The following is a 25278-nucleotide window of genomic DNA, read 5'->3' on the forward strand; positions in this document are numbered from 1 at the left end:
CCGTCTCTCCATCCATCCAGCCACCCCCAGTCCATCACTGTCCATGCAGCCACCCCCAGTCCATCACTGTCCATGCAGCCACCCCCAGTCCGTCTCTCTGTCTGTCCATCTCTCTGTTCTTTTCCTGTGTACCTTGGACTACTGCAGGTCAATGGCTCAGTTGTTGCCACGCTGGTAAGAAAACTACATCCCACCCCGCAGGACACGGCCGCTGCCCTACATGATGGCGTCTTTCTGACCGCTTCGGGTCCTGATATCGCTCAATAAGAAACAGGAGAACAAGCCAAACAGTCGTCTTCCATATCTCTGGAGCTTTCACCAGAGATTTTTCTTTTTTTTTTTTTTTTTTAATTTTTTTAAACTGGGATTTTATTTATAATTTAAAAAAAAACAAAAACTTTGATCTCCGGGTCCGGTGGGTAAAATGTCTGCAATGATGAATGTAATATTGTATTTTATAAGTTATTTCTAGATAAAAGGGTCGTATTTAATGTTGATAACACTGTGGGAACGTCACGTCTTTTCCAGTCATTTTATAGAAATAAGAGTTTTCCTTTTTTAAAAAAATGTATGGAGTCAGTGAGTTCAGCGCTCAGGAAATGAACGTCCACGGTACACGGCTCATCGGATCCTATCTGGCCACCTCTTCGTTCTGACGGGGCATTCTATAGACCCGCTCTCAGGATCTGTGGGGGTCCCACCAGTCCACGTGTGACCGCTATAGGTTGGGTTTGTTACAGTCGTACCCATTCTGGGGAATTCAATCTCTGTTTTGCCCTGAGGGTCTGTTCCAATGTACCAGCCACATGCTAGGGGTAGAAGTACCTGGAGAGCCGGAGGATGCTGACCACTCATACACCATACTGCTTCCATAATCCATCCTGGCGTTGCACTATGAAGATTTGCATTGAGATTATTTCTAGACCTTTTCATATAATTTGGAGCAAAAAGAAAAGTTTCACAAACTTAATTTTTTCCATTTTAAATACGCAAAAAAAAAAAAATCTTGTTCCAGGAAAGGGAAAAAAAACAACTTGTTTTAAAAGCAGCAGCCGGAGGGTGATGACGGTGGGCGGACGGCGTCGCAGGTTAGTGCAGCTCGCTGCAGGAAGAAAATTAATCACTGTAGCCAGAAGGGGGCGCAAGAAACCTAGCAGTGATGGCGTCCTCTGATAGCAAACACTGCGGCTGGTTATTGATCGAGATTACTCCATGGTGGACGCTTCGTGCCAGAGTGATGGGTTAAAGAGGCGACGTAACCACTAAACAAGGGCCCCCCATAGCAAGGCTTAGGCTGGGACCCCCAGGCCGTGATCAGGACTCTGACACGTTATTAGTCCGGTCCCTGCCGTCCTCCCCGCCACCTCTACTGGTTCCGCTACTGCCAATAATTGGAATTATTACATACATAAGACCAGTGATGAAAGCTTTCAGAGTTGCATACTGAATCATTTCTTTTTATTATTTGCTGCAGTAAATTGATATGAGTTTGGAGAATCAGTGGTAAATATTACCAAAGTTAGGAAACCGTCAGTAAGGCGATATCCAGGGAGAAGTGATGAAGTCAACCATTTCATGGAATGACCAGCAGATGGCAGCACCTGCAGTAAGGTCAGTGAGAAGCTCCGCTGATGATGGGGTGGACGGACGTAGGAGTCTGTCTGCAGAGAATGGAGCGACAATGGCGCAGGCTGTCACTGACCAGGGGGACGGGGGTCCTGTGCGAGAGGACAACGCAGCTGCCTCCTTTATCCATATTTGTCTTTCATCACATGTGCTGTGCTTGTAGGAAAATATAACATACACATGGAGTCCTATGCAAACGGGGCCGATCGCTGCCAGAGGAGAACTCGTCCTCAAAGTTTCTCTGTTAGAGGCCCAAGCGGCGATCAGTAACCAAGGAATCAGCCCCTAGATGGAGAGAGAATACGGGGGAGACATCAGAACGCAGCTAGAGACCCCCGCAACAGATAGGTGTCATCATCTGGAGAGCAGGATGATGGGAAGTACTGTCCTGGGACCTTAATAAGAAAGTCGCCTTTATGTGACGGTTTTATACCTGTGCTCCTATGTGTGTACGGACTGATATATACAGCTGCCATTAGCCCCCCACAGACCCTCCTTTGAGTTTATGAGCAAAATTTACAGACTTTCTGCAGTTTGCAATAAATCAATGAAACAAAAGCCATGTAAATATCTGAACACAACTTAGAAGAAGAGGTTTAACCAAATTCAGTACAAAATGACTTTTCCCGACTGCTGCGGTCTCCGGATTATTCATCCCTTTAAAAGCAGTGTCGTTGGCACCTAGTAGAGCCTCCCTGGCTGTTGTGACCTGCTGAAGACCTACGATGCATAATCAGACATCCATAAAACTTGGTAGAGCCTCCCTGGCTGTTGTGACCTGCTGCAGACCTGCGATGCATAACCAGACATCCATAGAACTTTGAAGAGCCTCCCTGGCTGTTGTGACCTGCTGCAGACCTACGATGCATATCAGACATCCATAAAACTTGGTAGAACCTCCCTGGCTGTTGTGACCTGCTGCAGACATGATGCATAACCAGACATCCATAGAACTTGGTAGAACCTCCCTAGCTGTTGTGACCTGCTGCATACATACGATCCATAACCAGACATCCATAAAACATAATTAGATACACTATCTCTGACATCTATAGTACTTTTGTACAGAGATACAAAGTGATTCCAGCAAAATATTATGACAACAATAGTTTTTATTAAGGTATATTCAAAATAAAAAAAATAAGAATAATTAAAAAACGGTGGGAATAAACCTCCAAAGGGGGGTGGTGCACATAAAGGCTGGGTCAGCACTTGGGTCACTTGTTAAATATCCAGTGTGAACTAAATTGTTCAGACTTGGTGTTTCAGAATATGCGCTGTATAGAAAAGTTGGATCAATATCAAGGGTTTCCAGAGAAAACAACCACAGTGATTAGTGCAATAAGGAAATCCAATGGAGGTAGATCACAGCGACTCACAGTCAGTGATATTTGAGCAGAATCAGGAACATAGTATTGATGAAAAGAATTACATCACCTTGAAATGTGAAGTGTAAGAAGGGATCCAAAGTAAAGACCAAGACACCGCACCACCCCAACCCCGACGCCGTTTCGCTGAACGCTTCTTCTGGGGGGAGTCAGATGTTATATATACATAGTTGTCCAATGAATGGCGTTGTTAGGGAGGCAAAAATGTAATGGCATTAATCATTGGTGTGTTCAGTGTATGATGTAGTCGAAAGGGGTGGAAGGTAAGGATGGATCGGGCCAGTCTCTGGGCATTGTGGTACATCGCGGGCATGTCATGTACCTCCTGCTGAAAGAAGGACTTCTCCAATGGCGTGCCGAGACACCCATGTGGAACGCACGCCGGTAACGTGGGACGGCACCACCGGAAGTCTGGAGGCACAACAAGCGCACATGAGCTCTGCCCGCGACTGACGGGAATGAAGGTAACACAGGGCGACGTGTTGATGCCGCTAAAAAAAAAGGAGAAAGAGCGGACCATTGAATTGGAACAATGGCGACAAGGCGATTAATACATCTATATATAAGGGGTGAGAAAAATCATAAAGAAAAGGAAAAAAACGGAAAAAAAAGATGACATCTTGAAAAAATGTAAATGTGTGTATATATAAAAGTGAAGAGGTGAATAAAAGTACAATAGTGATGAATATATTAATAAACCAAATAAAATTGAACCCAAATGTGAGTGAAAGGAAATGGACACAGGGTAAACGTGTGTGTATGGAAGAGTGAAAAAAGTGCTGTGTTAGTGTTGATGAATAGATTGATACGCAAAATCTAAAGTGGCCATAAATGTGAGTGTAAAGGACACAAGAAATGTGCGTGTAGAAGTGAGGGGGGATGTGATATAGGAAAAGACCCTCACACTGATATAGTAATAAAAATGGTGATGGCTATAAGCATTAACCTCAGAAAGGTTATTGATCTATTGGGTGACCATATTTTATATTACACTTCAGGGGTGCTACAACAAAGAAGAAAAACTAAAGAGGGGGGGTCACAATAATAAATAAGCCTCCCTCATAATCGCACCTCCATAGTCTCCAAACTGGAGATCAAGAAGAGCGAGTGTCCTGTGTCAAACAGACAAAATATTTATCCGGGGACACAGTTTTCAATTTCCAAGAGATAAAGGGAAGAAAAGGAGCGGACATAAGCCATAATGGTATCTGTTTGTCCCCAATATTGTCCACACTCTTTTGTTCCATTCTTTCCTTTTCTCCTTCTCCACATTAGGAATTTGGCTCTTTTCTAAGATACCGTGTGTAGTTTTAATGTTGCACTTTTCCCGTCCAAGCTTCGTCAGACCATCAAGAGGTGAGGAGATCACCAGATCCAAGGTTCCACGACCAGCACCAAAAGCTGAACTGCAAGCCAATTCTCCAATCAACACCCAGGACAGCGAGGGAGATAAGTACTAGGATAATAAACAGAAAAGTGAAAGAATAAAGAACAATAAATGAGCATAAAAATAAAAGATACATATTAAAAATTCCCCTGAAACTCCATAAAATAAGGATAGCTATATCTGCCATATCAAAATGATTGTAGAAAAGCCCCAAAGCCAGTAGTCTCATTAAGGCCATGGGGAGAAAGGTCCCTGGATGGAGAATCCATCGTCTCTCTGCCAAAGCTCTTCCCAAATCCCCTCCTCTTGGACCCACGTCAATCTGATCAATTCCTTTGATCCTAAAATCTCGATTACAGCAATTATGGTAAGGCCTAAAATGACGTAGAATTGTCATAAGAGGGGTCCTCAACATCTTTAGCTTTTTCGATATCTCGAACTCTTGAGTTCCCTGCTGGTAAGGCCTATGTATATCTTATGGCACAGGCACTGCGCACAGTAGACGACCCCTTTGGAGCTACAGTTTAGATGTTTTCTTATATTGTATGTCCTAGTGCCATCAAAGCTGCAAAGGCTTTTTGCCTTGACCAAAATAATGGCGGCTTTGCATGGGCCACAGGAAAAACCAAGGAGAATTATGGGCCGTTTGTTGTTTCTTATTGCGAGCTGGATCGTACCAACTGTGAACAAGCAGATCCTCTAGATTTTTAGACCGTTGTGCAACCAGGGAAGGTACAGGAGGGAGAACTCTATATAATACTGGTCCGTATGTAGAATGTTTGTTCACAATCTTGGTCATTTCATCCCATTGGCTGTTATAAGTAGAAATACAGCGTACTTGATGATCACAGTTAAGTGTTTCCTTTCCCTTTGTTGCAGTAGATAAGACTCTCCTGCAGCTTTCTTAGCTCTCATATATCCACGCCTCATTGTTTGTTACTATAGCCTCTTTCTTTGAAGCGATGCACCAGATTCACTGCCAGATTTTCAAATGTCTCCATGTCTGAACAGATCCTTTTGGCCCGCAAAAATTGGCCAATTGGGATTCCCCTAATGGATGAAGGGGTATGGGAAGCGTTTGCAAGAAGAATCGCATTAGTGGCCGTTGGTTTCCTAAAAATATCCGCTGCAATTTGTCCATTAGCTGAAACCTCAATCTTAAGATCCAGAAAGTCGAACTCTCTGCCATACTTGAAAGTACGCTTTATGTTTAAATTATTACTCCAAAGCTTAGATCAACTTTTTATTCCAGATCATGCCATTTTGGTAACTGCTGATGTAGAGACCCTATGTAAATCATTCAAACATGAAGATGGCCGGAGAGCAGTTGCGTGGTAATCTCGGATCAAGTAATTTGGATACCGACCTCACGGAACTGCTCCTTACCCTCCTGGAATATTTCTTTACACACAATGTCTTTATTTTTATTAATAAGACATATTTGCAACTGCAGGGCACTGCTATGGGGAAAGCATGTACCCCCTCCTACGCCAACCTTTTTTGTGGGCGCGGGAGAGGGACATATTCCAGGAGGGAAGGAATGTGGGGATTGATCAGGTACAGGGGTGGATGTGTTATATTGACGATGTTTTATTCATTTGGGAGATGTCTATCACAGCATTGGAAAATCTTATGGCTGTTCACAACAGTAATAATTTAAACATAAAGCTTATGTTCAAGTATGACAGAGAGTTGGACTTTATGAATCTTAAGATTAAGGTTTCAGCTAATAGATATTTTTAGGAAACCAACGGCCACTAATGCGTTTCTTCTTGCAATCTCTTCCCATCCCCCTTCATCCATTAGGGAAATCCCAATTGGCCAATTTTTGCGGGCCAAAAGGATCTGTTCAGACATGGAGACATTTGAAAATCGGGCAGTGAACCTGGTGCATCGCTTCAAAGAAAGAGGCTATAGTAACAAACAAATGAGGCGTGGATATACGAGAGCTAAGAAAGCTGCAGGAGAGTCTTATCTACTGCAACAAAGGGAAAGAAAGCACTAACTGTGATCATCAAGTACGCTGTATTTCTACTTATAACAGCCAATGGGATGAAGTGACCAAGATTGTGAACAAACATTCTACATACGGACCAGTATTATCTAGAGTTCTCCCTCCTGTACCTTCCCTGGTTGCACGACGGTCTAAAAATCTAGAGGATCTGCTTGTTCACAGTTTGTACGATCCAGCTCGCAATAAGAAACAACAAACGGCCCATAACTCTCTTTTGGTTTTTCCCCTGTGGCCCATGCAAAGCCGCCATTAATTTGGTCAAGGAAAAAAGCTTTTACAACTTTGATGGCACTAGGACATACAATATAAGAAAAAACTAAACTGTAGCTCCAAAGGGGTCGTCTACTGTGCGCAGTGCCCGTGCCATAAGATATACATAAGCCTTACCAGCAGGGAACTTAAGATAAGAGTTCGAGATATCAAAAAAGCTAAAGATGTTGAGGACCCCGCTTAAGACAATTCCACATCATTTTAGGCCTTACCATAATTGCTGTAATCGAGATTTTAGGATCAAAGGAATTGATCAGATTGACGTGGGTCCAAGAGGAGGGAATTTGGGAAGAGCTTTGGCAGAGAGACGATGGATTCTCCGTCTAGGGACCTTTCTCCCCATGGCCTTAATGAGACTACTGGCTCTGGGGCTTTTCTACAATCATTTTGATATGGCAGATATAGGTATCCTTATTTTATGGAGTTTCGGGAATTTTTAATATGTATCTTTCATTTTTATGCTCATTTATTGTTATTTATTCTTTCACTTTTCTGGTTATTATCCCAGTACTTACCTCCCTCGCTGTCCTGGGTGTTGATTGGAGAATTGGGTTGCAGTTCAGCTTTTGGTGCTGGTCGTGGAACCTTGGATCTGGTGATCTCCTCACCTCTTGATGGTCTGACGAAGCTTGGATGGGAAAAGTGCAACATTAAAACTACACACGGTATCTTAGAAAAGAGCCTAATGTGGAGAAGGAGAAAAGGAAAGAATGGAACAAAAGAGTGTGGACAATATTGGGGAGAAACAAATACCATTATGGCTTATGTCCGCTCCTTTTCTTCCCTTTTTCCTCTTGGAAATTGAAAACTGTGTCCCCGGATAAATATTTTGTCTGTTTGACACAGGACACTCGCTCTTCTTGATCTCCAGTTTGGAGACTATGGAGGTGCGATTATGAGGGAGGCTTATTTATTATTCTGACCCCCCCCCCCCTTTCGTTTTTCTTCTTTGTTGTAGCACCCCTGAAGTGTAATATAAAATATGGTCCCCCAATAGATCAATAACCTTTCTGAGGTTAATGCTTATAGCCATCACCATTTTTATTACTATACCAGTGTGAGGGTCTTTTCCTATATCACATCTCCACTCACTTCTACACGCACATTTCTTGTGTCCTTTACACTCACATTTACGGCCACTTTAGATTTTGCTTATCAATCTATTCATCAACACTAACACAGCACTTTTTTCACTCTTCCATACACACACGTTTACCCTGTGTCCATTTCCTTTCACTCACATTTGGGTTCAATTTTATTTGGTTCATTACTATATTCATCAACATCAATATTGTACTTTTATTCACTTCTTCACTTTTATACACTGCTCAAAAAAATAAAGGGAGCACTTAAACAACAGAATATAACTCCAAGTAAATCAAACTCCTGTGAAATCAAACTGTCCACTTAGGAAGCAACACTGATTGACAATCAATTTCACATGCTGTTGTGCAAATGGAATAGACAACAGATGGAAATTATTGGTAATTATTAAGACCCCTCAATAAAGAAGAGGTTCTGCAGGTGGGGGCCACAGACCACATCTCAGTACCAATGCTTTCTGACTGATGTTTTGGTCACTTTTGAATGTTGGTTGTGCTTTCACACTCGTGGTAGCATGAGACGGACTCTACAACCCACACAAGTGGCTCCGGTAGTGCAGCTCATCCAGGATGGCACATGAATGCGAGCTGTGGCAAGAAGGTTTTCTGTTTCTGTCAGCGTAGTGTCCAGAGGCTGGAGGCCCTACCAGGAGACAGGCCAGTACACCAGGAGACGTGGAGGGGGCTGTAGGAGGGCAACAACCCAGCAGCAGGACCGCTACCTCATCCTTTGTGCAAGGAGGAGCACTGCCAGAGCGCTGCAAAATGACCTCCAGCAGGCCACAAATGTGCATGTGTCTGCACAAACGGTTAGAAACCAACTCCATGAGGATGGTCTGAGTGCCCGACGTCCACAGATGGGGGTTGTGCTCACAGCCCAACACCGTGCAGGACGCTTGGCATTTGCCACAGAACACCAGGATTGGCAAATTCACCACTGGCGCCCTGTGCTTTTCACAGATGAAAGCGTGTTCACACTGAGCACATGTGACAGAGTCTGGAGACGCCGTGGAGAGCGATCTGCCTGCAATGTCCTTCAGCATGATCGGTTTGGCAGTGGGTCAGTAATGGTGTGGGGTGGCATTTCTTTGGAGGGCCACAAAGCCCTCCATGTGCTCACCAGAGGTAGCCTGGCTGCCATCAGGTACCGAAATGAGATCCTCAGACCCCTTATGAGACCATATGCTGGTGCGGTTGGCCCTGGGTTCCTCCTAATGCAGTACAATGCCAGACCTCATGTGGCTGGAGTGTGTCAGCAGTTCCTGCAAGATGAAGGCATTGAAGCTATGGACTGGCCCGCCCGTTCCCCAGACCTGAATCCGATTGAACACATCTGGGACATGTCTCGCACCATCCACCAACGTCACTTTGTACCACAGACTGTCCAGGAGGTGACTGATGCTTTAGTCCAGGTCTGGGAGGAGATCCCTTAGGAGACCAACCGCCGCCTCATCAGGAACGTAGGGAGATCATACAGGCACGTGGAGGCCACACACACTACTGAGCATCATTTTCTTGTCTTGAGGCATTTCCACGTCTTGAGGCATTTCCACTGAAGTTGGATCAGCCTGTAACTTCATTTTCCACTTTGATTTTGAGCATCTTTCCAGCTCCAGACCTCCGTGGGATATTAGTCATAATGTACGTTGATCATTTTCAGGTTTTATTGTTCTCAGCACATTCCACTATGTAATGAATAAAGATATACAACTGGAATATTTCATTCAGTGATCTCTAGGATGTGGGATTTTAGCGTTCCCTTTATTTTTTTGAGCAGTGTATATTCACATATATACCGTACATTTTTTCAGTATGTTATCTTTTTGTTCCCTCTTTTTACAGTTTTTTTCCTTTTCTTTATGATTTTTCTCATCCCCCATATATAGATTGATTCATCGCCTTGTTGCCATTGTTCCAATTCAGTGGTCCCCTCTTTCTCCACTTTCTCCTTTTTTTTTAGTGGCATCAACATGTCACCCTGTGGTGCCTTCATTCCCGTCAGTCGCAGGCAGTGCTTATGTGCGCTTGTCGTGTCTCCAGACTTCCGGTGGTGCCGTCCCACGTTACCGGCATGTGTTCCACATGGAGGTCACAGCACGCCATTGCGAAGTCATTTTTTTAGCAGGAAGTACATGACAGGCCCGCGATGTACCACAATGCCCAGCGACTGGCCCGATCCATCCTTACCTTCCACCCCTTTCCACTACCCCATACACTGAACACACCAATTAAGCTAAGGGAAACGGGGTTGGGGTGGTGCGGTGTTTTGGTCTTTACTTTGGATCCCTACTTAAAATTCACATTTCCAGGTGATGTAATTCTTTTCATCAATACTGTGTTCCTGATTCTGTTCAGATAATATCACTGACTGAGTTGCTGTGATCTACTTCCATTAGATTTCCTTACTGCACTAAGCACTTTATCCAGCTTTTCTATACAGCGCATATTCTGAAACACCAAGTCTGAACAATTTAGTTCACACTGGATATTTAACAAGTGACCCAAGTGCTGACCCAGCCTTTATGTGCACCTCCCCCCTTTGGAGGTTTATTCCCACCCTGTTTAATTATTCTTATTTGTTTGTTTTATTTTGAATATACCTTGATAAAAACTATTGTTGTCATAATATTTGCTGGAATCACTTTGTATCTCTGTACAAAAGTACTATAGATGTCAGATATAGTGCATCTAATCATGTTTTGAGTGTCTAGTGTTTTCACTGTTCTTGGACCTCCCTTTTCTTGAACTCCATAGTACTTGGTAGAGTACTTCTGGTTGTTATGACCTGCTGCAGACGTGCTATGGATGTCTGGCTATGCATAACATCTGCAGCAGGTTATCACAGCCAGAGGGGCTCTACCAAATACTATGGATGTCGGGCTATGCATCATTTGTTAGAGCCCCTCTGGCTCTGATGACCTGCTGCAGACTTGATGTAGCCAGACATCCATAGTACTTGGTAGAGCCCCTTTGGCTGTGATGACGTGCTGCAGAAGTGATGCTGATGCATAGCTAGACATTCATAGCACATCTGCAGCAGGTCATCACAACCAGAAGGGCTCTACCAAGCACCATGAAGGTATGGCTATGCAGCACGTCTACAGAAGGTCATCACGTCTGCAGCAGGTCCTCACAGCCAGAGGGGCTCTACCAAGTACTATGGACATCTGGCAATGCATCACTTGTTGCATAGCCAGACGTAGAGCTTCTCTGCCTGTTACGACTTGCTGCGGACATGATACACAGCCAGACATCCATAGTACTTGTTAGAGCCCCTCTGGCTGTTACGACCTGCTGCAGACATGATCCATAGCCAGACATCCACCTACTGTAGATGTGATGTATAACCAGACATTGCCTTCGAGCAGCGCTTCTGAGGGATCCTAGCTCATTCCTTGTGAGTATTGGTCTCCAAGTTACTAATATTGCCCATGAGGAATGGGATAAGACCCCTCAGAAATGCTTCTAGAAGCGGCTGTCTGGTTATACCTCACGTCTGCAGCAGGTCACAACAGCCAGAGGGGCTCCACCACGTAGTATAGATGCTGGTGATGAAGGTGTTCAGAAAAGTGGCCTTTTATACAGAATGCAGAGAATCCTCTTGTTTCCAGTCGTGTTCAGATATTGCCAATAAATCAATGAAACAAGAACAATACAAAAGGCAGTACGTCGGTAAATTTTACTATGAAACTGGATTTCCATTATAGGGATAATTGTGCATTACCCGAGATGTCCCCCCACTGCGGGCCGTGCTCACCTGTGGACGCGTCCTCAGATCTCCACATTGGGGTCTGTGAATCCTTTCTTCCCCTCGTTGACCAGCACGGGCTTCTCCGTCCGCGTGTGCCAGACCAGGATCTGGAATTATGAGCACATTGTATACAGTTCCGGGACCCTTGCACATTTTCCGATGCACCCTATTCATCGATTCAACGGGTTTTCTGGCTATAGAGACCCCTTGTAGAGGTTTGACCTCTGGTTCCCCAGTAATCCTGAGGTGCAGGTCTGTATCCCTGGTGGACCAGGAGATTCACCTGGTACTTTGTGTCTCCCACAGCCTATAAGGCAGCTTGTACCCTCCCATTAGACCACTGACTTGCTGGCTGGAGTGCGCCCCTTCCCCGGTCCCCACGTACCTTAGTGCAATTGTCGGCTTTGGGCTCCAGGTCGTTGAGGGTGACGAGCTCCCGCAGTAAGCTGCTCTCCTGGTAGCCACCCTTCACTCCTCGTAGCTTGAAGTATGCCTGCGGTCGCTGCAGGATAAGCCGCAGGTTGACAGAAAAGCCCGCCATGTCTATCGCGAACGGCCGGTGTGGATCGAACACAGTCTTCCATCCGTACACTCTCCCGGCAGAGTTGACCTTTGGCGACTCGTAGCGCAGTCCCCCGACGAAAGCCACCGGCCACACCGACACCTTCCTGGTATTCCGCATCTAGAAAGAGCGCATCAGTGTATCCTTCATATCACACTCCAGAGCTGCACTCATAACGCTGCAAACTTCACATTCAAAAACCTTCCAGTGTAGAGCTGGACACACAATAGTGTCTCATGTACTCTCTGCTTCCATTTCTACACATTTTCAATATCTTTGCTTCCTGTCAGTGACTCTAAAGGCTGAGAAACTCCACTGACCTAACACCTCTCACAGCTGAGGGTTTGTTACCGTTGTATCCTGTCTAGACAATCCGAAGTAGGAATCGCCCATCTGTCATGTTCATTTGTTACAATGTGTCGGTACAGGCTATTCAGTAGTGTCTAATCTGGATACAACTGTAACAAACGCTCAGCTGTGAGCAGTATTAGATCCAGACATCTTTTCCCATGAAAGGCAGAGTTCCCATTCCCAAGAAAATCAATGTCAAAGCCAAGAAGAAAGAAATGAATCGGTGAACCAATAAGTTCAGAAACCTTGTAGTAGGAGCAGAGGGCCCCTTTAATAATGGAGGAGCAGCAGTAGGCGAGGGCTGGGCAGCAGTAGCAGTAGGTGAGGGCTCAGCAGCAGTAGGCGAGGGCTGGGCAGCAGTAGCAGTAGGCGAGGGCTGGGCTGCAGTAGGCGAGGGCTGGGCAGCAATAGACGAGGGCTGGGCCGCAGTAGGCGAGGGCTGGGCACCAGTATGCGAGGGCTGGGCCGCAGTAGGCGACTGCTGGGCACCAGTAGGCGAGGGCTGGGCACCAGTAGGCGAGGGCTGGGCACCAGTAGGCGAGGGCTGGGCCGCAGTAAGCGAGGGTTGGGCCGCAGTAGGCGAGGGCTCGGCCGCAGTAGCAGTAGGCGAGGGCTGGGCAGCAGTAGGCAAGGGCTCGGCAGCAGAAGCAGTAGGCGAGGGCTGGGCAGCAGTAGGCGAGGGCTCGGCAGCAGAAGCAGTAGGCGAGGGCTCGGCAGCAGTAGGCGAGAGTTGGGCCACAGTAGGCGAGGGCTGGGCCACAGTATGCGAGGGCTGGGCCGCAGTAGCTGTAGGCGAGGGCTCGGCAGCAGCAGCAGTGGCAGTAGGCAAGGGTTGGGCCACAGTAGGCAAGGTCTGGGCCGCAGTAGCAGTAGGCGAGGGCTGGGCAGAAGAAGCAGTAGGCGAGGGCTGGGCAGCAGTAGGCGAGGGCTCGGCCGCAGTAGCAGTAGGCGAGGGCTCGGCAGCAGTAGGCGAGGGTTGGGCTGCAGTAGGCGAGGGCTGGGCAGCAGTAGGCGAGGGCTCGGCAGCAGAAGCAGTAGGCGAGGGCTCGGCAGCAGAAGCAGTAGGCAAGGGCTGGGCCATAGTAGCAGTAGGCGAGGGCTGGGCCGCAGTAGCAGTAGGCGAGGGCTGGGCAGCAGTAGGCGAGGGCTCGGCAGCAGTAGCAGTAGGCGAGGGCTCAGCAGCAGTACCATTAGGCGAGGGCTGGGCAGCAGTAGGCGAGGGCTTGGCCGCAGTACCATTAGGCGAGGGCTGGGCAGCAGTAGGCGAGGGCTCGGCAGCAGTAGCAGTAGGCGAGGGCTGGGCAACAGCAGGCGAAGGCTCGGCCACGCTGGGTGCATTCACCGCGCCCTCGTACACCGGAGCTGACTGATTACAGTCATTGTGCCTAAGGCTTGTCAATCGCACAATGTGCCACTGACTCCCCCTCTCCCGTGTGAGCACAAAGCCCCCCAAACAAAGTCTTCCTGCCCCCCCGCGGTGGTGGCACATGTCTCTTTTCACGGCCCCTTTACAAGCTGTTTAAACAATATTTTCCATCATGGAGAAAACCCCGACTCCGCCAAGGACGAGTCCTGCAGATGTACTGATGGGGCCGCGGCTGCACTGAGGCTTTGGTTGCACAACTTGCAGAGGACGTTGCCTTAGACTTTGGCCAGGAGCCCACGACATAGGACATGTGGACGCAGCACAACGCAGGCGAGTGGGTGGGTCGTGCTTCAGACTATGTACATGTTACCCCCCTCCCAAAAAAAATTGCTTCCAACTTTTTGTAACTTATTGTGATCCCCTACAGGTCGCAACCCCGTCACTAGCACCATGCTGTGATGTAGCTGCAGCCACAAGACCGGTGTCGCCCATTGCCCCTTGCACATTGGAGATATCAGGAGAACATTCAAGGGGGCTTTATAGTCACATCCAGATAGTTTAGAATTGCAATTTAGCATTAAAAATAAAAAGTTGCAAATGTTTTTAGTCCCCCAACTTGTTTGTTGCAGCCCTCGTCTACAGGTCCTTCTCAAAAAATTAGCATATAGTGTTAAATTTCATTATTTACCATAATGTAATGATTACAATTAAACTTTCATATATTATAGATTCATTATCCACCAACTGAAATTTGTCAGGTCTTTTATTGTTTTAATACTGATGATTTTGGCCTACAACTCCTGATAACCCAAAAAACCTGTCTCAATAAATTAGCATATCAAGAAAAGGTTCTCTAAACCAGAGGTCCCCAACCTTTTTTGCACCAGGGACCGGCTTTAAGCAAGACCAGTTTTCCATGGCCCGGTGTGGGTGGGGCAGGGGCGGGGCTTTGGTCATATGGGGGTGGGGTTATGGAGGGATGGAGCTTATATTATAACTATCCTGCACTGATACATTATGACGAACCCTCTGCTGTGTGATGGTTCACTAATAATATTGTAACTCAGATGTAGCAGGGCTGGATTTGTTCTTTTTCTTTCGCTCCTTGACAGTTTCCTGATCATTCCATAACATTTCCTCCGGCACGGCGGTGCGGATGTAGCAGACCTGTGTTAGTCATTGATCATGTGCTCTCAAGAGAAGTTATCGGTCCACACTGCACTGATAAAAGTACCACAAAGCTTTAGCATGAGGCCAGATGTAGCAGAGAGGAATGTGTCACTTGTAGATTTCATACACAGAGTGATTCATTTGTCGGGTTTATGAAACACTGAACACAGATGTAGCAGAGCTGATGGTGTCACAGCAGAGTACATTCATTAATGATTAATGAATGTACTCTGCTGTGACACCATCAGCTCTGCTACATCTGTGTTCAGTGTTTCATAAACCCGACAAATGAATCACTCTGTGTATGAAATCTACAAGTGACACATTCCTCTCTGCTACATCTGGCCTCATGCTAAAGCTTTGTGGTACTTTTATCAGTGCAGTGTGGACCGATAACTTCTCTTGAGAGCACATGAGTAACAAACAGTAAATAACAAACTCAGCTCTGCTACATCAGTAAAAAACCAATTGATTAATGATTAATCAATTGGTTTTTTACTGATGTAGCAGAGCTGAGTTTGTTATTTATTAAGTTTCATGGCCACTTCATGAAATCATATCACCAAAAAAATATTCAGCACTGCTACATCTTCTATACCCCAGCTCCCCACACATGGACCCTGCACAGCCGCCGGTAATACCTTCATTCAGAGGGGCCCAGCCCGCTGTTCCCGCACACACGCACAGGCACCCATGGTGACTCTGGAAATACATGGCGGGCTGTGGAAGCCGCCCGCCCTGCTCGTACAGCGGGAGATGGGAGGAGGGAGTGGCGGATGAGGGGGAGGAGACTTCCGCCCGAACTCCACGGCCGCCCACCAAAGGGGGAATGACGAACGCTGCGGCGCTGGAGTGTGACGAACGCTGCGGCGCTGGAGTGTGACAAGCCGCACAACCGGCGTGTTTAGCCGCTGTCAGCGGCGCCGCGGACCGGCTACAAAACCCCACCGGCCCGGTCCTGGTCCGCGGACCGGCGGTTGGGGACCTCTGCTCTAAACGACCTATTACCCTAATCTTCTGAATCAACTAATTAACTCTAAACACATGCAAAAGATACCTGAGGCTTTTAAAAACTCCCTGCCTGGTTCATTACTCAAAACCCCCATCATGGGTTAGACTAGCGACCTGACAGATGTCAAGAAGGCCATCATTGACACCCTCAAGCAAGAGGGTAAGACCCAGAAAGAAATTTCTCAACAAATAGGCTGTTCCCAGAGTGCTGTATCAAGGCACCTCAATGGTAAGTCTGTTGGAAGGAAACAATGTGGCAGAAAACGCTGTACAACGAGAAGAGGTGACCGGACCCTGAGGAAGATTGTGGAGAAGGACCGATTCCAGACCTTGGGGAACCTGAGGAAGCAGTGGACTGAGTCTGGTGTGGAAACATCCAGAGCCACCGTGCACAGGCGTGTGCAGGAAATGGGCTACAGGTGCCGCATTCCCCAGGTAAAGCCACTTTTGAACCATAAACAGCGGCAGAAGCGCCTGACCTGGGCTACAGAGAAGCAGCACTGGACTGTTGCTAAGTGGTCCCAAGTACTTTTTTCTGATGAAAGCAAATTTTGCATGTCATTCGGAAATCAAGGTGCCAGAGTCTGGAGGAAGACTGGGGAGAAGGAAATGCCAAAATGCCTGAAGTCCAGTGTCAAGTACCCAGTCAGTGATGGTGTGGGGTGCCATGTCAGCTGCTGGTGTTGGTCCACTGTGTTTCATCAAGGGCAGGGTCAATGCAGCTAGCTATCAGGAGATTTTGGAGCACTTCATGCTTCCTGGCACCTGCTCACAGTGCCAAAACCACTGGTAAATGGTTTACTGACCATGGTATTACTGTGCTCAATTGGCCTGCCAACTCTCCTGACCTGAACCCCATAGAGAATCTGTGGGATATTGTGAAGAGAAAGTTGAGAGACGCAAGACCCAACACTCTGGATGAGCTTAAGGCCGCTATTGAAGCATCCTGGGCCTCCATAACATCTCAGCAGTGTCACAGGCTGATTGCCTCCATGCCACGCCGCATTGAAGCAGTCATTTCTGCCAAAGGATTCCCGACCAAGTATTGAGTGCATAAATGAACATTATTATTTGATGGTTTTTTTGTTTGTTATTAAAAAACACTTTTATTTGATTGGACGGTTGAAATATGCTAATTTATTGAGACAGGTTTTTTGGGTTATCAGGAGTTGTAGGCCAAAATCATCAGTATTAAAACAATAAAAGACCTGACAAATTTCAGTTGGTGGATAATGAATCTATAATATATGAAAGTTTAATTGTAATCATTACATTATGGTAAATAATGAAATTTAACACTATATGCTAATTTTTTGAGAAGGACCTGTATGTGGCGTTAAAGGGGATGTCCAGGACTTATTAATAATCACCGTTCCTATTGATAGGACAGCAAAATCTTATCAGATCAGTGGGGTCCAAAACATCCAGCACCCCCCACTATCTTACACCAGGTAGTGGCCGTTCTCGGCTCCTATTGAGGTGAATGGATCAGAGCTGCAGTACTGAGAACGGCCACTACACGGTGCAGAGCGCTGCCACATGTCAGGACCTCACGACCTTGTGGTGGTGCCAGGTGTCCGACCTCTAATCTGATATTGAGGACCACAAGTAGGCAACCCAATAAGAAGGATCAAACCTGAGACCACCGCCTTATAACAAGGGTTCGTACATTACCACTGCTTCTGCCAGACCCCAATATTGCAGTACCATGCTCCTGCAATATCGTGGTCTGCAAAAACCCTCTGATTTCTATGGTTGCAGCTCAATGTTTCCCCCATACTTTACACTACAGCTCTCATGATTAGGCACAAGTATAAGTATGTCAGCGGGAAGTGATTGGACGCACAGTAAGGCTACGTTCACATTTGCGTTGTTGGGCGCAGCGTCGTCGACGCATACCGACGCATGCGTCATGCGCCCCTATCTTTAACATGGGGGCGCATGGACATGCGCCGATATGCGTTGTACTGCGTTTTACGACGCATGCGTCATATAGACGCACAAGACAGGGCGCAGGGGACGCTACTTGTAGCGTTTTCCCTGCGCCGAAAGTCCCGATTTGTAGGATCTTATGACAACGCATGCGTCGCAAAACACTGCGTTGTGTACATGCGTTGCTGGTTGCGTCGCGTCGCCGACGCTGCGCCCAACAACGCAAATGTGAACGTAGCCTAAGGAGTGTAGTCCAGCAGTCCCAGGTAACGGCCCCGCATCGGGGGCTTCCCCAGTACACAGACTCACCTCCTCGAACAGATCCAGGCTGTACGTGTTGTCGTCATCGGCGAAGTACACGACTCCCGGCAAACTGCTGTTTCTGTTAAAAGTCTCTCTAAGCCATCGCAGGGCGAGGTTCCTCTGCATAGTCCCCCGGGGTATTCGGGGGTCCCGGGTGTCTCCCCTCAGTTTATAGTTCCGGGGGGTCTCCACATTGAGGTGGGTGTAGTTGAGACCAGACTCCTGCAGCAGGCGGGTGACCAGTGGGGTGCGGCGCTGCGCGTCCTCCACCAGGATCCAGTGCAGATTGGGCACATGCAGTAACGTGTTGGACAGGCGGGTCAGCTCTGCCTTCTGCACCGGCCGGCTGTAGGTGGGGGTGATCACGTGGATGGTGGCCAGGTTGCCCATCCAAGGCGGCGGCCGGGTGTACACATACTCAGTCCTGACAACTTCTACTATATCCCGCTCGGAGGAACAATACTCCCTGGAGTCGGAGCCCGGACTTGCATCTCTGCGGCCATCGCTGCCGTCCTCTGCGGAGACAGAAAACCAGATCAGCTCAAGAAAGTCAGAGGAAGAGACTAAGAAGTTCTGCAGCAGACTCGTCTGCACGACCCTGCAAGGACGGGATGAGTTTCACCTTATCCCTCGCGCCTCCATAAAGCCTCATCGGATTTATTTTCTCGCCGTCAGGACTTTTTATTTGTGGGACGAGATGCTAAACATCAGCAATGATCTTATAATAAGTGAAAAAAATGACAAACGGCGATTTACCGGAAAAACGAGACCGAGAATTAATAGTGCCATTACGGCGACGCCAAAAAGTCATCCACATCTGCCGTGTCATGGAGAGGACGACAACTGTGATTATTGGCGTTGGGCGAGGTCTTGTATTTTATTCCCCGCGCTGTGGATTTTATTGCTACCATTATACAGTTAATTACAGCACTTTTTGGAAAGGAGAAAAGACAAAATTGTCATTTTTTATTAGTATTATTATTTATTTATTTTTTATTCATTTGTTTTTACATTTATTCTTCACCGTCTGGAATAACCTGATATTTTAATAGTTTGAATTTCAGCAGATGTAAAAATTCTCTTCTTAAATTAGAGGAGGGGGAAATTTTGTAGTTTTTAATTTTTTACATTTATTTTTTAATTATTTTACTTTTTTTTTTGCCCCCGTTGGAGGACATGAACAATAACACGAGTAATAAGCTGTACGTGTAGGTATGGTCCTGACTGCGTCGCCTGCGGGGGCTCGGACACATTTTATAGGGGGGGGGGGGGGGCTCAGGGATCTGGCAATGATCTAATAGAATGATATGGACCAGAACCAATAACAGAAACCAAAGTCACAAGCTGATCCAGAAAACGGATGATGATGAGATAATGATGGTTGATGGATCCTGCGGAGTCATGGAGCTGCAACGTAGGTCTGTTATACCTATATATACTGTATATGCTGTATTAACAGCCAGGAGCAGAACTCCTCCAGCACTACCAGTACTATCAGCGCTGCTCCTTATAGCCCATGAACCTCACTATACTGTAGAGACCAGGACGGTGCAGAGACTAAATGCTGCCGGCACCGAGCTCTAGACTCTGAAGTGGAAGCGATTCTATAATTTATCATCAGCTCAATGGGAGCGTAATAAATGGAGGCGCCGCCTGCACCCTGACATCTGCGGCCGTGCAACTGTATAGAAACGAGACATTTACTCTGAAATCAGAGCTTGGTGCAATAAGAGGCCGCAGTGTGAGAAATACTGATACATCCATGAACTGCAGCCATCTGCACAGAATCATGGAGAACAGAAAGGCAGCACAATCCCAGAGGAGAACCACCGAGCCGACGGGGAGATAATCCAGTATATTCACAAGAGACCGTGCCACGGAGATCCGGATCAATGACCTGATACAGACTCTACGAGAGGTCGAAACGTTGTCACGTTTGTATATGGCAGAATACATGTAGTTTTATCTCTACACCGGGGATATGGATACTGTGTCTTGTGAATATACATAGAAAGTGCAGTCACTGTGTACACACATTACTGATCCTGTATTATACTTCAGAGCTGCACTCATTATTTTGCTGGTGCAGTCACTGTGTACATACATTACATTACTGATCCTGAGCTACCTCCTGTATTATTTTCCCCCTGAGCTGCACTCACTATTCTGATGGTGCAGTCACTGTGTACATACATTACATTACTGATCCTGAGTTATATCCTGTATTATACTCCAGAGATGCACTCACTATTCTGCTGGTGCAGTCACTGTGTACGTACATTACATTACTGATCCTGAGTTATATCCTATATTATACTCCAGAGCTGCACTCACTATTCTGCTGGTGCAGTCACTGTGTACATACATTACTGATCCTGAGTTACATCCTGTATTATACTCCAGAGCTGCACTCACTATTCTGCTGGTGCAGTCACTGTGTACATACATTACTGATCCTGAGTTACATCCTGTATTATACTCCAGAGCTGCACTCACTATTCTGCTGGTGCAGTCACTGTGTACATACATTACACTACTGATCCTGAGTTACCTCCTGTATTATTTTCCCCCTGAGCTGCACTCACTATTCTGATGGTGCAGTCACTGTGTACATACATTACATTACTGATCCTGAGTTATATCCTGTATTATACTCCAGAGATGCACTCACTATTCTGCTGGTGCAGTCACTGTGTACATACATTACTGATCCTGAGTTACATCCTGTATTATACTCCAGAGCTGCACTCACTATTCTGCTGGTGCAGTCACTGTGTACATACATTACTGATCCTGAGTTACATCTTGTATTATACTCCAGAGCTGCACTCACTATTCTGCTGGTGCAGTCACTGTGTACATACATTACTGATCCTGAGTTACATCCTGTATTATACCCCAGAGCTGCACTCACTATTCTGCTGGTGCAGTCACTGTGTACATACATTACATTACTGATCCTGATTTACCTCCTGTATTATTTTCCCCCTGAGCTGCACTCACTATTCTGATGGTGCAGTCACTGTGTACATACATTACATTACTGATCCTGAGTTACCTCCTGTATTATTTTCCCCCTGAGCTGCACTCACTATTCTGATGGTGCAGTCGCTGTGTACATACATTACTGATCCTGAGTTATATCCTGTATTATACTCCGGAGCTGCACTCATTATTCTGCTGGTGCAGACACTGTGTACATACATTACATTACTGATCCTGAGTTACATCCTGTATTATTCTCCAGAGCTGCACTCACTATTCTGCTGGTGCAGTCACTGTGTACATACATTACTGATCCTGAGTTACATCCTGTATTATACTCCAGAGCTGCACTCACTATTCTGCTGGTGCAGTCACTGTGTACATACATTACTGATCCTGAGTTACATCCTGTATTATACCCCAGAGCTGCACTCACTATTCTGCTGGTGCAGTCACTGTGTACATACATTACATTACTGATCCTGAGTTACATCCTGCATTATACCCCAGAGCTGCACTCACTATTCTGGTGCAGTCACTGTGTACATACGTTACATTACTGATCCTGAGTTATATCCTGTATTATACTCCAGAGCTGCACTCACTATTCTGCTGGTGCAGTCACTGTGTACATACATTACAGTACTGATCCTGAGTTACACCCTGTATTATACCCCAGAGCTGCACTCACTATTCTCCTGGTGCAGTCACTGTGTACAAACATTACATTACTGATCCTGAGTTATATCCTGTATTATACTCCAGGGCTGCACTCACTATTCTGCTGGTGCAGACACTGTGTACATACACTACATTACTGATCCTGAGTTACATCCTGTATTTTACTCCAGAGCTGCATTCACTATTCTGCTGGTGTAGTCACTGTATACAAACATTACATTACTGATCCTGAGTTATATCCTGTATTATACTCCAGAGCTGCACTCACTATTCTGCTGGTGCATACACTGTGTACATACATTACATTACTGATCCTGAGTTACATCCTGTATTTTACTCCAGAGCTGCACTCACTATTCTGCTGGTGCAGTCACTGTGTACATATATTACATTACAGATCCTGAGTTACCTCCTGTATTATACTCCAGAGCTGCACTCACTATTCTGCTAGTGCAGTCACTGTGTACATACATTACATTGCTGATCCTGAGTTACATCCTGTATTATACTCCAGAGCTGCACTCACTATTCTCCTGGTGCAGTCACTGTATACAAACATTACATTACTGATCCTGAGTTATATCCTGTATTATACTCCAGAGCTGCACTCACTATTCTGCTGGTGCATACACTGTGTACATACATTACATTACTGATCCTGAGTTACATCCTGTATTTTACTCCAGAGCTGCATTCACTATTCTGCTGGTGTAGTCACTGTGTACATACATTACATTACTGATCCTGCGTTACACCCTGTATTATACCCCAGAGCTGCACTCACTATTCTCCTGGTGCAGTCACTGTGTACAAACATGACATTACTGATCCTGAGTTACACCCTGTATTATACCCCAGAGCTGCACTCACTATTCTCCTGGTGCAGTCACTGTGTACATACATTACATTACTGATCCTGAGTTACACCCTGTATTATACCCCAGAGCTGCACTCACTATTCTCCTGGTGCAGTCACTGTGTACAAACATTACATTACTGATCCTGAGTTATATCCTGTATTATACTCCAGAGCTGCACTCACTATTCTGCTGGTGCAGACACTGTGTACATACATTACATTACTGATCCTGAGTTACATCCTGTATATTACTCCAGAGCTGCACTTACTATTCTGCAGGTGCAATCACTGTGTACATACATTACATTACTGATCCTGAGTTACATCCTGTATTATACCCCAGAGCTGCACTCACTATTCTCCTGGTGCAGTCACTGTGTACATACATTACATTACTGATCCTGAGTTATATCCTGTATTATACTCCAGAGCTGCTCTCATTATTCTGCTGGTGCAGACACTGTGTACATACATTACATTATTGATCCTGAGTTACATCCTGTATTATACTCCAGAGCTGCACTCACTATTCTGCTGGTGCAGTCACTGTGTACATACATTACTGATCCTGAGTTATATCCTGTATTATACTCCAGAGCTGCTCACTATTCTGCTGGTGCAGTCACTGTGTACATACATTACTGATCCTGAGTTACATCCTGTATTATGCCCCAGAGCTGCACTCACTATTCTGCTGGCGCAGTCACTGTGTACATATATTATATTACTTGTATTATACTCCAGAGCTGCGCTCACTATGTGTGTGATATGGGTTTCTGGATGTGTTTTGCACTGATGAGTAAGCACACTTTCTTGTTTCGGCACACTGTAATCTGTGGTGGAGCGATGGGATTTTGCTGTTGGACTTTGGACGGGTCCAGCAGGTCATGTTATGATGAAGCCATGCAGAATGGAGACGTCAGGGGTGATGGCCATGAGGTCAGAGGTTATGTCAGGGTGATGTGACGGGGATGGGGGTCACAGAGTCTCCTCACCCTTGTGTGCAGTGAGCAGCGGGGACAGGGTGCTGTGGTGCCATACTGTGATGAGTAAGGTCCAGGGCAGAACGATGAGTACAATAGCCAGAATGTCCCTTCTCTTCAGCATCTCCAGGGTGGGCTGACCCCAGTGCTCCTCATTACCTGAGGGGGGCGCCCCGACAGCACAGAGAACAGCAAACAGACAGGAGAGAGGTCAGTATACAAGACAGAGGCGCAGGAGACACCGCACCGCTCACACAGTCACCTCTTACCAGTGCTTAGAACCCACCCATTGCAGCAGGCTGGGGGTCCCAGGCTCTGCCCAGAAGGGATGGCAGGTCACAGAGAAGCGGGGCCCGGGCCCCTCACTGGCCACGTCCTGCAGAAGGTCTGCACAGAAGGAAGCCTGCGAGATACACAAAGAGAAAGTAGAGGTTAGCGCTAGATGGAGCCGTCACCAAGGAGGTGAAACCCAGTGAGGACCGCAAGGCAGCAACCGAGTGTATCCGAGAAATGTACCCCAGAAGTATAACCAAGAAATGTACCCGAGAAGTATATCCAAGAAATGTACCCGAGAAGTATAACCGAGAAATGTACCCCGGAAGTATAACCGAGAAATGTATCCTGGAAGTGTACCTGAGAAGTATATCCGAGAAATGTACCCGAGAAGTATATCTGAGAAATGTACCCCAGAAGTATAACCGAGAAATCTACCCCAGAAGTATAACCGAGAAATGTACCCCAGAAGTATAACTGAGAACTGTACCCCGGAAGTATAACTGAGAAATGTACCCCAGAAGTATAACCGAGAAATTTACCCAAGAAGTATACCCGAGAAATGTATCCCAGAAGTGTACCTGAGAAGTATAACCGAGAAATGTATCCCGGAAGTGTATCCTAGAAGTATATCCAAGAAATGTATCCCAGAAGTATAACCGAGAAATGTACCCGAGAAGTATAACAGAGAAATGTACCTCAGAAGTATAACTGATAAATGTACCCCAAAAGTATAACCGAGAAATGTACCCAAGAAGTATAACCGAGAAATGTATCCCAGAAGTGTACCCGAGAAATATATCCGAGAAATCTACCCCAGAAGTAAAACCGAGAAATCTACCCCAGAAGTATAACCGAGAAATGTACCCAAGAAGTATAACCGAGAAATGTATCCCAAAAGTGTACCAGAGAAGTATATCCGAGAAATGTACCCAAGAAGTATAACCGAGAAGTGTACCTGAGAAGTATAACCGAGAAATGTACCCCAGAAGTATAACCGAGAAATGTACCCCAGAAGCATATCCGAGAAATGTACCCCAGAAGTATAACCGAGAAATCTACCCCAGAAGTATAACCGAGAAATGTACCCAAGAAGTATATCCGAGAAATTAACCCCAGAAGTATAACCGAGAAATCTACCCCAGAAGTATAACCGAGAAATCTACCCCAGAAGTATAACCGAGAAATTTACCCAAGAAGTATACCCGAGAAATGTATCCCAGAAGTGTACCCAAGAAGTATAACCGAGAAATGTATCCCGGA

At 46.2% G+C, this 25278-nt stretch overlaps 1 protein-coding gene across 3 annotated transcripts in view; it reads right to left on the reverse strand.

Annotated features, from left to right (window-relative positions):
* Nucleotides 1–358: 358 nt before the first annotated feature.
* The window catches only part of B3GAT1 (beta-1,3-glucuronyltransferase 1), a 91876-nt gene continuing 66956 nt past the window's right edge, over nucleotides 359–25278 (reverse strand). The window contains exons 2-7 of one of the 3 annotated variants that reach the window (XM_077249548.1): nucleotides 24029–24145; nucleotides 23755–23901; nucleotides 18241–18749; nucleotides 11925–12221; nucleotides 11546–11646; nucleotides 359–1911 (exon numbers count right to left, since the gene is read on the reverse strand). In XM_077249548.1, the coding sequence (XP_077105663.1) occupies nucleotides 11560–11646; nucleotides 11925–12221; nucleotides 18241–18749; nucleotides 23755–23901; nucleotides 24029–24032 (1044 nt within the window). In that variant the 5' untranslated portion in view covers nucleotides 24033–24145 and the 3' untranslated portion in view covers nucleotides 359–1911; nucleotides 11546–11559. Of the gene's footprint in view, nucleotides 1912–11545; nucleotides 11647–11924; nucleotides 12222–18240; nucleotides 18750–23754; nucleotides 23902–24011; nucleotides 24146–25278 lie in introns of all 3 variants that reach the window. The other 2 variants (XM_077249549.1, XM_077249550.1) reach the window with 2 other exon arrangements.

This window comes from Ranitomeya variabilis, chromosome 4 (genome assembly GCF_051348905.1).
Source record: "Ranitomeya variabilis isolate aRanVar5 chromosome 4, aRanVar5.hap1, whole genome shotgun sequence".
Classification (NCBI taxonomy): Eukaryota; Metazoa; Chordata; class Amphibia; order Anura; family Dendrobatidae; genus Ranitomeya; species Ranitomeya variabilis.